Source organism: Leguminivora glycinivorella, chromosome Z, assembly GCF_023078275.1.
Source record: "Leguminivora glycinivorella isolate SPB_JAAS2020 chromosome Z, LegGlyc_1.1, whole genome shotgun sequence".
Taxonomy (NCBI): Eukaryota; Metazoa; Arthropoda; class Insecta; order Lepidoptera; family Tortricidae; genus Leguminivora; species Leguminivora glycinivorella.
In genome coordinates, this window is record NC_062998.1 from 40,880,762 (window position 1) to 40,894,021 (window position 13,260).

The following is a 13,260-nucleotide window of genomic DNA, read 5'->3' on the forward strand; positions in this document are numbered from 1 at the left end:
TACCGTACTACAAGTACTTACCTGCGCCAGTTCTCGAAAATGGTCGGTCGATCTATTATCACTGACAGGACTATTGTAGCCAATAAGCCTGACATTGTGATAATAGATTGACCGCAACGCCGGGCAGTGCTCGTTGACATCACCATCCCCCATGATGAGAATCTCGTGAAAGCCGAGAAGGACAAGTCCAGTAAGTACCTAGACTTGGCTCACGAGATAACCGCCATGTGGGATGTTGAATCAACGATCATTGTTCCGATAGTCGTTTCAGCGAACGGTCTCATAGCGAAGAGTCTCGACCAACATCTTAAGAGACTCTCGCTAGGTGGCTGGATCAAGGGCCAGATGCAGAAGGCAGTGATCTTGGACACAGCGCGGATAGTTCGACGGTTCCTCTCTCTGCAGCCCTAACCACCGGCAGCTTGGGCCCTGCCCCGCTGCTGGCGGCAGCCTAGGTTAGGTTTTTTATAATATGTTTATATATTTTTTATTGTTTTGTAAGTGGTTTTGTATTTTACTTTTATATTCGTATTATAAATAGCCTAGCCTAAGATTTGAAAGAAATAAAGAGGAATAACATTAGAGTTAGTGTCAAGTGTCTGACGGCACATGTCAAAACAAATATCATACCTAAAGGTTGTCACACACGTGATCAGTAATTAAATTTATTTTTTTAATAACTCGATAACCGTAAGAGTTAATACGCTAGTTTCTAAATGAAAAATTAATTGTATTTGAGCTGTTCCACTGTTCTACAAATAAATAAAATCTCTGGAAGTTATTTGTCGAATGAACTATTTATCAAAGTCCAGATCAATAATCCTAACTTTTGTATGATAGGCAAACATGCGTGCCACCGCTGGGCAAAGGCCTCCCCTGCCTGCACCTGGTCACTCATCACGGTCTGAAGCCCGCTCTCGGCAGTCTCTCCAATATACCTCGCGATTGTCCCGCCATCTCTTTTTGGTCTTCCTCTGCTCCGGCTAACCTGCGGTAACCATTCAGTTCATACTTTGGCCCATTGTTTCGGATGCATTCGGTAGACATTTCACCCAATTCCACTTGAGCTTGGCTGCCTTATCACTCCTATCTTTTATCTTTGCAGTTTTGGAGCGCAGTTCAGTATTCCTAACACGATCGGCTTTACGAACTCCAAGTATGTAGCGCTCCATTCCTCGCTGGCAAAGCTTGAGTCGGGACTCCTCGGCTACCTTAACGACCACGTTTGGGCGCCGTATTTTAGGATTGAATGCACATGTCAACGAGTTTGCGTTTTAGTGTTACGCGAACTGAAACTACGCGATCACCCACAATTTTGGGCAGCTTCCAAGAGTTTCTAATATTCATTGGTCAATGTCTCAACTAACTTATTATTCACACCCATGACACCGGTTATAAAACTACAAATATTCGTAAGCAAACTTACATGCCAAGCGAGTATGTTGTGCAGGCTGGCAAGTACGTGTTCGGAGGCGAAGGCGATGGTGTTGTGGCCCTCTTCTAGCGAGTGGATTATTTGCAACATCTTCGGGTGACGTAGCTTTTCAAGCAGGGCTACGCATGCTCGGAGGCGGTCGAGCATGCTTTCCTTGCGTTTGGGCTTGTACAGTTTCTCGGCGATCCGTTTGTCGAATATGAATACTGAGCATTCCTGAAACAAACATAATGATAAGGCTTTGTTCCGTAATTTGTTCAACGAGGTTTAAAATCTGATCCTTAAAGGATTCGAATTGAACAGTTTTAATACTTGGGCTGCAAGTCTACAGTGAGTCAACTTTGTACGTGCAATGTATGTTTTGAGCAATAAAGATTTCTACATTCATTAAGTTACTTAAAACCTGAGTAATATTACCTATATACAAGGTGCGGTCCAAAAGTTTCCAACCTAACAAAGAAAGAGCTTACATATCTTTACAATTTTATTTTTGTTTTTTAACCGACTTCAAAAAAAGGAGGAGGTTCTCAATTCGACTGATTTTTTTTTTGTATGTATGTTACTCGATATCTCCGAGAATCATAGACCGATTTTCAAAATTTTTTTTCAATCGATCAGGTATAACCCCTAGATGGTCCCATTGGCACCAAGCCGGGGTCTGATGATGGGATCTTGGAGAAATCGAGGGAACTCTTCAAATGTTATAGGCACATGTAATATTTTTAGTATATTTTTCAAAGGTACACCAGTATCTACGCCTGATGGTAATAATTTTATGTGGCTGAGCTGATGATGAAAGGTCAACTCCTCAATGGTTAGGAGTTAAAGGATGATTCTTTCACTACTGTACATATATTCGGTCTGATACATATAATATCAATAGGAACCACTAAAAATCAACAAATAAATAAACTTTTTAACAAAAAATAAAACCGCCTTCAAAAATAAGCGCGATACAAAACACGGAGAAACTAAAAAGCAAAAAATAATAAGCCTTTGAATTCAGATTTCTTATCGGATTGCAATAATCTAAACATCCAAATTATAAACAAATCAATTATTTTTGGAGTCGGGGCCAGCCTGCGTATGGTTTGGTGGGGAAAACAGGAAATAGCAAGGCGACGGTCTGGTACCGACTACAAAAATAATTGATTTGTTTATAATTTGGATGTTTGATGCTTGATAAGAAATCTGAATTCAAAGGTTTATTATTTTTTGCTTTTTAGTTTCTCCGTGTTTTGTAACGCGATTATTTTTGAAAGCGGTTTTATTTTTTGTTAAAAAGTTTATTTATTGATATAGTCTTCCTCTGTTACAACGCACTTTTCAAATCTCTTTAAAAGCTTCTTTATCACCCGATAAAAATAATAAAAATTGTTGTCCTCAAAATCGGCCTAAACCGCACGGGTTACTTCGTCAACCGAAGGATTTTTTTTTCAACTTCAGTTTAAGTACCTTAAGTTTTTAGAATAAATAATAGTCACTTAGGGTCACGTCTCGAATATAAGGTGGGTGCCTAATTTTTTTTGAAGGCACATTTCGTCACAGCAACCTTGTGAAAGTTGTGAAATGAAGCAGCGTGAACGGGAAAATTGTCGCGAAGATGCCTTTATGCCTATGCGAAGTTTTTAAAGACTATTCTACATAATCTGATGTCGTAACTGGTCAAAAAATATTGCGTAGTATCTGCTATTTACCGTAGTCTACCCCTTTTATGACAATCGTTAGAATTTCGTGACCGAGGTTGTTCTAGGCGCCTTTTCACCACGACGTTGTCACTCCAATAATTATCTTTTATATAGAGTATCGTCTTACATACCATAGTTTCATCTACAGTAGCAATTGCATTCATAAAACTCGCTACGCGGTGTCTATGCTGGTCTAAAATTTCACTCACTCATCTCGCTGTAAGCACGATAAAAGTTTGGGCACTAACCTAGCACTAAACACCGTAAACAAACCTACAGCCAACCTTTGAGTAATTATGTTAACTAGAGAGGGCACCTCAACTTGATTTTGTGTAACAACACTTAGAGCCGATCGGCACAAACGCGTTTAGTCTGTGCCGAACGGCTGAGGTAGATTGACGTATCGCAATGAAAAATATTTCGTCTAAATAATGCCGTCATGTGTAGTGAGGTACTGTAGAAACTGCTCAGGAAAATCTAACAAAAGCCAAGGAGTGACTTATCATACGTAGGTTTACTGCATTTTTGTTTAAACACGCTTACTTTAAAAAAAAATTATCAATATAAACTCATGCCGATGCGCCATGTTGCGGCAGCCATGTTTCGTTGAAACCAAAGACTAAAAAATGCAACAAAAGTAGACGTGACAATATCGCAAGTTAGTTCAAGTTTCCTATCATACATTAAATTTATTATTTATCGACGCAAAAATAGTACATTACGATACAAGTGCGTAAAAAAGGAAGTTCGAAACGAGTGGCGATAAATTAAAACACGACCGAAGGGAGTGTTTTAAATCGACACGAGTTACGAATTTCCTTTTCGCACGTGTATCGTACGACGTTTTTCAGTACAGATGACCCTCCGAAGTTTCGACCTGTCATATAATGAACCACTTCTCGCACTAGTGCGTATAAAAAACACCATCTGTACTGAAAAGGTTATTTAATTATTATTGTCAGAATTGCACAGTTTTCCGACATGTCCGTCTATAACAGATTCTCAATACGCGTGTCGAATTTCATGTGAGTATGTAAATGTAAGTGCAGTACCTAACCTGCCTGAATGAATTTGGGTAGGTAGACGGTCAAGCAAATTATGAGAGTATAAAAACGCGCGAAATTCAAATTTTCTATGGGACGATAAACACGCGCCCATACATACATGGATGTAGATAAAGTTATGTATGCGACTATACATAATTAGGCATTAAAACACTCATGTTATTAACACAACAAAAACAACACTCATGTTTTAATGCCTACCAATCCTACCATTATGCAAATGTCACATAAATAACTAATATCCAGTTGCGGCTACGTGTACACATGTACGCTCAGTCCGTATGCAGCTTTATATGTGGGCATTTAAAAAAATTGGGACTCACAGAGTTGTTAAAAAAAAGTTAAATCCCTGTCAGTTTTGCAACGATAATTAAGCATGGAATTTCAATAAAAACATCGTTTTTGTTTTAATTATGTAAATTATACTAAGCTATAATCTAAATTCAGAACGTGAAAAAAGTTTAGTTTTAAATACAGATTTCAAGCTTGATTGTCGTTACAAAACTAACAGCGATTTATGTTTTTTGTTAACAACTCACGCTAATTTGAGAGTCATAAATAAAAAAAAATGCCCATGTAAACCCATGTCACTTCTATACTACGACTTCTAATCTATGTACTCTATGCAGGGCTCATCATCGCGACCGAAACGTCGTAAGCGTCGAGTAAAATCGTAGCGCTTGAGACGTTACGGAAGCAGGCCATTGGTTCACACCCCGCCCCCTCGCCCCGCCTTCAGCTTACAGCACAGAGAACCTCCTATAGAGTGGCAGTCTTGTATATTTGGTTCGCGATACGAGTCACCAGTGTTTGGGGTGCGAGGAGCGGGCGGGGAATGTGTTAAGCGCGCTGTGATTGGCCGTTTCAAGGACGGCGGGCAGTCGCGCCAGATGAAAAGGGACAGAAGTATGACTGTCCCTCTACTGACGCGTAAGTGGCCAATGTAAGTTGACCTATGCCGGCTCTGAATAAATTATAAATATGACTTATTTGTGGAATGTAATGCCGTCTGTTTTTAAATTTGAGCTTCTTGTTACCTTTCCACACCATTTCACACTACAGGTGGACATCTTTAAGGCATCAAAATACCCTTTTCCAATTTTTTTGTGCGAAAAACACGCGCTGCTTTCGGGTCTGTTACTTGGTCGATACTGATCGGGCACGGCGAGCGCCCGCGCTTATATCAGTGCAAATACTAGGAAGGCTGGCGACCGCGAGTCGTCTTGTAATAGATGTCTATAGGGGTTGGTCTGTGGCTTACAGGCTGTGACACGTTCGTTGTTTGCTAATAGCTCCTCTATACGAAGTAATAATTACTCAATGCAGCCAACAGACACCTAAAGAATGTAGTTTCCAAAAAAGTAGAATAAATGACGAACACAATGATATAGGTACATACATACTTTTACAGGGTTAGTGGGCTGTCAACTGTTAAATTCCATACAAAATGGTGGGTTAACCATCGGGTTAACCCTCCATTTTCGTTGGTGCAAGTGGCCCTTATTGATTAACTACTTATTTTAAACTACTATTTTTGCTCGAATTAAATTAGTCAAAACACGGCAAATTCGAAGTTCGAATTTAGTTTTGGGTTAAAATGTTTTTTTCTCAAACATGCAATGAAATATTGTCTTTACGTTCCTTAAAATTGGCTGGGAAGTATCGCTTTTTGGGCGCAACAACTCGAGAGGACTGTAAAGGGATTTCATATTATTTTTTAGGCCTAGGCCTGCAAAGTAACTTTTTTAAGTAAGCTGTCAGAACTGTCATGTCACTTTTTTTTTTAATTTTTGTGTGACCTGGATACTTGTCACACTTGACGTTTGAGTGTATTTGTATGTTGTCACTTAATAAATAAAATATTGTCCTTTAGAGCATTTTTTTTTATTTCATTGTATGTTTGAGAAAAGCACTATACATGCCTCGGCGTGAAAACGGATTCCCGGCCTCGTATCCCTATCCGGCCTCGCTCGCACGCTCGCTCGGCCGTATATACCCACTTGGCCGGAAATCCTCATTTTCCCGGCCTCTGATGTAATGTACTATTATTTGTTTTGCGATATCGTCCTTTGTCCCAAGAAAAAATTCTGATTTCTGAATTTATTCTCTAGTTTTGTCAGTGTTTATGTAAACGAAAGGTTTATTACTTATCAATAAAAATGACGGTAAGTATTTAATTTTACCAGTGTTTTCCTCAATTTCCTTTTCTTTAATTCCTAGAACATGATTGAGGCGCGTATTGGTGAGGCCCTTCTTATCGTTTGTTCTGAAGATTTTACTGTTCTCTTTTTCCGAGGAAGTAGGGAGCTACGTTAGGAGTACGCGTTTGCCACCGTCATGTTATAGTATAAAGTAATGAAAACAATTCGGCTAACAGGACCTAAAACATCTAGTTTAATACACAATCAAGAGACGAGTCAATTTAGAGGATTGTTTGTTGCCCGTTAATAACAATAAATGACACGTTTGCAGCCCCGTACAACTTTGGTTTTAGGCGATTAACCGTAAATAATTGAGTGGCTCAATTAAACACGGATAAATTAATAGTATATTGTGCAACAAGGGAGGTAAGAGGGATTTTGTCGACGAGTGTTAAAACTCGCGACAGCCGCAGGCTGGAGAGAGTTATAGACACGAGTTTACAAAATCCTTACCTCCTGAGTTACACACAATATTTTTCATCACATTTGAGAGGAAAATACAGAGAACAAAAATCATAAGGCAAAACCTTCAATGAATGGCGGTGTTGTACCTACTGCCCGTTGCTATGGCAACGCGATCAAGCGCAAATCAAGATGGCCATCACAATTTCCTGCCAGATTGCAAATTATAACGATTTATCTACGTGAAATTTACAAAATAAATGTAAAACACACTGAAATAATTGTAAAACATAAATAAAATGCATTTTTATACCGTATGATATTGCGGGCGCTTGCTCGGTGCGCGCGGCTGCTGAGGACAGGCGCAGGGGGGGTCGGCAGCGCGGGCGACGTCACCGTGGCGAGATCGGAGCTACCCACTATGTTACTTTTGTCAAAAGCACGATTGCACACAACACTTATTACGTCACTTGTTAAGGGTGCGTTTACACTGGGGACCGACGTAGTGCCTAGAACTGTTTTCCAACTCGGTGGCACCGACCAACCACTGTCACGATTGAAATTAGGATGACGACTAATTTCTATAGCTTCCCGTATTTTCCGCTGAACGAAGAACTTTTCTCGCGCCAGTACGGTTACCCTATCAAATCTTACATAGTGCGTCGTGTCCGAATCCAATACGTGTTCTGTCACCGCAGAGCTGTGGGTGTCCCGGCCCTTCATGTCGAACGCTATATCGACTTAATACGTGAGTAACCCGCTTAAAATATTTTTAAATATGTATGAGTCTCACGGGAGTTTTATAGTTAAAATTGCAAATCTATACGGGGAGATTTGGCAAAATAAAGTGAAAGTGTTTTCGCGGCTAAGAATAAAACGTAGTAAACTCGAGTGTGGTTTAAATTATGTGGTGTGATGTCGGGACAACGGAGTGATACCGAAGTTTGCACGCATAAAACCGGTTAAGTGTATTCGGGACTATGAATCTTTCTTTCGTGTGGCGAATGAGAAATTACTGGCGAAGATTATTTCGGACTACCGTCGAAAAATTGTTTTTGTCACTAGTGAATTGTACTACTTACATCTAGACCTCAGTAACTACCTAGATCCGGACTTATGGGCAACTTTGGATGCAATGTCGAGTAGTAGGGCTGAACGCATTTTTAATGGGACTGTGAAAAGGCATAGTGATAAATTATCGCGACTGACAAAATGCAATCTACCCCAACAAAATGTAGTTCCCCAAAAGTCAGCCAATACTGTAGTAAACCTGTCGTCGTGCAGTGTGAGTAAAATGGCGGAGACAGCCTTGGCGAAAGGTTTGAATTTTGCTCCCACTCCTAATCGAATACCTATTGAGACGATAATAACAAGTGTTGAGGGTACAATCATACAAAATAGAATACCAGCTACGGACGCTGATTGTATCAGACAGGATGTTGCGTCCATGATCCGTAAGTCCCACTTGCCAAAATCTAACATGCCGCAGGGGGAGTTGAGGGCGCTGCGCGAGCTCCGCGAGAACTTGGACGTCTTGGTGTTGCCAGCTGACAAGGGCAATGCAACGGTTATTGTTGACACTCAGGCGTATGATAATAAAATTGCCGAGCTGCTAAGTGATGCGACAACATATAAAAAGGTTAATTATAATCCTAGCGCGAGAGTGACGGCCAAAGTTAATAAGCTATTGCAGAATTTACCAGATAAATGTATGGCAACACGACTGCGTCCACATAACCCTACGTCGCCTAAAATTTATGGTTTGCCTAAAATTCATAAGCCTGATTGGCCACTAAGGCCGATAGTGAGTCAGATTGACTCGCCCACTTATAAGCTTGCCCGTCATATGTCGTCGATATTACAGGACTTCACGGGCAAGACCGCGAGTTACATACGAGATTCGAGGCACTTCATTAATTTGCTGAGGGATATTCAACTGTGTGAAGACGAACTTATGGTGAGCTTTGACGTAACATCATTGTTCACGAACGTACCAGTGGATGAGACTATTAAGATAATATCAGACCTTTTGGCTGCTACTGATTTACCTACTGTGTACTTGAACGCTATTGAGTTGTGTCTGAAATCTGGATATCTGATGTGGCATGGTGACTATTATCTTCAGGTTGATGGAGTGGCCATGGGTTCGCCGATAGCTCCCGTTGCTGCCAACATTTTTATGGAATGGCTAGAGGAAAAGTTATTAAATAGCTCGCCAATAGCACCAAAATGTTGGTGGCGGTATGTAGATGACGTGTTTGCGATTGTCTCAAGGGATTGCCTACATGAGTTCACAGCATACATCAACACCTTGCACGCTAAAGTCGAGTTCACGGTGGAGAGGGAGTTAGATGGGAAGTTGCCCTTTCTGGATGTATTGGTCATGCGAGATCCCAGGGGACGGTTACATACTACAGTGTATCGAAAACCAACTCACACTGACAGATACCTAAGGGCAGATTCACACCACCACCCGTCTCACTTGTCGTCTGTACCGAGAACATTGATCAACCGCGCCTTGAGTTTGTGTGATCCTCAGCACGTAAACCGGGAATTGAGTCATGTTAGGGGTGTTTTGGAAAGTAACGGTTACAACTGGAGGCATAGTAATCGAATTGCGAATGCATCCGCGCGACCACGACCACCGGCGGTGGAAAGGCTGCCCTTATACTTGCCGTACATCAAGGGAGTGACGGATAAGATCGGACACTTGTTACGCCGAAGATATAGCATCAAGACGATTTTCCGTCCTCACACGCAGCTCAGGAAATGGATGCGTTCGCCAAAAGACAAGGAGCCCTTAAATGTTCCCGGGGTGTACAGGATCCCGTGTTCCTGTGGGAAGTCATACATTGGAGAGACCGGCCGGAACATCTCGACAAGGCTTTCTGAACACATACGTAGTATGAAGGGCCGGGACACCCACAGCTCTGCGGTGACAGAACACGTATTGGATTCGGACACGACGCACTATGTAAGATTTGATAGGGTAACCGTACTGGCGCGAGAAAAGTTCTTCGTTCAGCGGAAAATACGGGAAGCTATAGAAATTAGTCGTCATCCTAATTTCAATCGTGACAGTGGTTGGTCGGTGCCACCGAGTTGGAAAACAGTTCTAGGCACTACGTCGGTCCCCAGTGTAAACGCACCCTTAACAAGTGACGTAATAAGTGTTGTGTGCAATCGTGCTTTTGACAAAAGTAACATAGTGGGTAGCTCCGATCTCGCCACGGTGACGTCGCCCGCGCTGCCGACCCCCCCTGCGCCTGTCCTCAGCAGCCGCGCGCACCGAGCAAGCGCCCGCAGTATGCGTCGCGCTCTCGACATGTAAAGGCGGGGTGTCGCTACTCTTGAGAAAGGCTCTCGAAATTGAGCCGAAACATGTCGAACGCTATATCGACTTAATACGTGAGTAACCCGCTTAAAATATTTTTAAATATGTATGAGTCTCACGGGAGTTTTATAGTTAAAAATCGTATGATATTTTTTCATAGCTTAAATTTTTTAATAGTCAAATTTTAGTTGTGCAAAAAAATCCTTGGCTGATTGAAACACTCTTTGCCTGAAGTATTGTACGGATTGTATTAATTTTTAAAACTAAATCCATTACTCCCTTGGGAACAAAATAGTACATTATTCTTCAGTACACGTAGACGCAATGAGACCTTTAAACAGCAAATGTGATGAAAAATAATAAATAAATGTAGGTAATGACGAATTTGAATAAATAGGGTTCTCTTCATGATGTTCAATCTATTATTATGAATGTAGGTAGATATTTGAAACCGGTGACCCTTTCTATAGCTTGCGGGCAAAAGTTTATAGTACGTAGTGTAGGTATTTGATTGTGGGAGGTGAAGGGATATTAGCACTGTTAACGGACGGGATGGTTGACTTACAACCACTAGTATTATATTAAGTACATTACACTTAACCCTCGCTACGATCATTTCGAATTGAAAATTGGAATCTTTCGTTTGCTCGGGATGGTACGGGCGGTTAAACAAAAACTTTGCCACCTAATAAAACAAATAATTATTTTTATTCGTGTAAAATTTGTGAACCGGAACTTCGCGTTCAATTTGTTTGTCACTCAACCCATTTAGAAATCTACAAAATTTTTATCGGACTATAAAGCACTTTTTATTGACCTATCAAGTAGTTACATAAACGACCAAATGACTCTCAAAACGGTACGTTAGCTTTGTGGCTGAAAGATAATAGGCAGTTTTTTGTGAGGGTGAGAATATGAGAGCTGCTGGAGTAGAAATATCACGGATCACAGGCACAATGAACACAATGTTTATTCTACAGATTCGTTTAAATAATAATTGACAACAATAACAAACATTATAATGTTACGTCGATTTGACGGATTCAAATGAGGATTTGAATTTCGATCTGCGTCGAGAGTCCCGTGGTCAGTACTCACATTTTTTAATAGCTTTCTTTATTATTAGAAAGAAATACATACAAATTACACTATTAAAATTATGCCAGACTTGGAAAACTAAAACTAAACTTATCTAAAAAATAAAAATACCTAAAAGGCCAGGGCTTCTCGGCAGTCTTGTAAAATTTTATTCTCATAGTTGCTTCTGGTCCCATCTAAACTTTGACCGTGAATCGGATTACAAGGGACCGTCGGATGAGGGTGAGCCGTTTGTTGTGTACAGCTTTATCTAACGTTGAGCACATCCGTGGAAGTTTTGTCCTTCAGTGTTTCGGCGTCGTAGCTGTCGTATTAGATGTGACTTTGCATACTTGTATAAAGTTCACCGGCCTATAAAGCTGCTTGTTCTTTTTAGTCACACATTACAGCTTTGAAACAAAAAATCTAACGCTACCATTAAATAATGTATAGGAGGTTGTGTATTGACGTGATATCATGATATTAAAATAAATAATAACGTCATTTGTTCTTATAAATAATAAATACGCGCAAAATAATTTGGGGAAAATATGATTTTTGGCATTACCCTGGCTGCGAAACAGCGCCACCTAGTTTTATTCCTAAAAGGCCCATACATTCAGGGGTACACTTTTGTATGGGCTTTGTCAGTCCCGGTTTATAATAAAAGACATTTAAAACATAATAAACTCCAAACAGTAGCTATGATTAGAGCACATGAATTAATAATAATCACGAAACTTTGTCGTTTTGCCTCTATGACGCATTGTGTGTGGCGTCTTCATTGATCTATTTTGTACCTAAATACAAGGACATATTTATGTTTTTGCACATCTGTAAAACATCTGTAGCTGCAGGATTACTGCCAGCGAGCATTGACATTATCTTTCAAGGGCTACGTAGTCAAATTGGAACACTGGTTGTCGCCATGTCCGTCTGTCTCTCAGCCTGCAGCTTTATCAGATCTTAAAGCTGCGATTAGCATAGTAAATGCGACAAAGTGGTATTAAAACGCAAATTTGTGTCGGATTGAATGTTATTCTTGCTTCAGTAATACGGTGGTTAATGTCATCTATCTATTTTTAAGAGGTTTTACTGATACAGCCATGCAAAAGCCACATCAGCAAAGTTGTAGCAGTATGGAGTTAAAAATTTATAGTAGATAAAGTAAATAATATCGTACAAAACGAAGGCTGCATAAATACCTGAAATGCTCTTATGGCGTTAGAAATAAGGTCGTGTCAGATATTTCTGCGGCCTCTCTTTTGACTGTACGAGTGTACGCCCAAATTTGAAATGAACATAAATGTAAAAAAAAATCTCAAACCTATTTAAATAGTCTGCCAGTAGGCCCACAATAAGTACTTAGGTCAAATTTACTGACGTAACTCCAAGCGCTTTCCCACCAATATAATGACGTACATTTTTTTATACATATTACGAAAGTTCGTAACATAAAATTAAAAAAATAACACTCGTTTTTACATCTAATTGCTCAGACTTAAATTTCTCTTCTGTCTACACTGAACTGAAACTCATATAAGGCATTGAGGCGACCGACCCCTGACTCGAGGTCGTAGGGGTGGGCACGGTGGGCACTCGATCGGTCCAGGGAGCCGAGCTCGGAGGGAGGCGCGGGGTCTGTGGACCGAGGACGCGCGCCGCGCCGGTCAGGTCGGGGTTACGGACACTTGTAGCTTCTGGTTTGCGAACAAGGTGGTTCAATTTTATACTTAATACTAGTATAACATTTGAATTCATCAATAAATATATTCATACTTCCCACGATGTTATCTTGATTTGTTACTAACCTAAAATAGTGGCTGTAGAATTGGAATTTATCATTCTCCTTTACTTATTTCTTTTCGTTCTCGAAGTTAGTGTTTTTATTTTACTATATAAATATACAAATAAAATATGAATTTTCTCTATCTATGACTTTATCCTTATTGTTAATACGTGTTTTCTTTTATTATAATTCTATAACTCTATCTATGATTGTTGCTTTATATTTTTTATTAATACATACTAATATAATTAACATAATTTAATTGCTAAT

At 40.1% G+C, this 13,260-nt stretch overlaps 1 protein-coding gene across 1 annotated transcript in view; it reads right to left on the reverse strand.

Moving 5' to 3' along the window:
- The window catches only part of LOC125240490 (SCY1-like protein 2), a 202,238-nt gene that overhangs the window by 78,905 nt on the left and 110,073 nt on the right, over positions 1 to 13,260 (reverse strand). Inside the window, exon 4 of the mRNA XM_048148384.1 lies at positions 1,427 to 1,651. Coding sequence (XP_048004341.1) covers positions 1,427 to 1,651 — 225 coding nt within the window. The remainder of the gene's footprint in view (positions 1 to 1,426; positions 1,652 to 13,260) is intronic.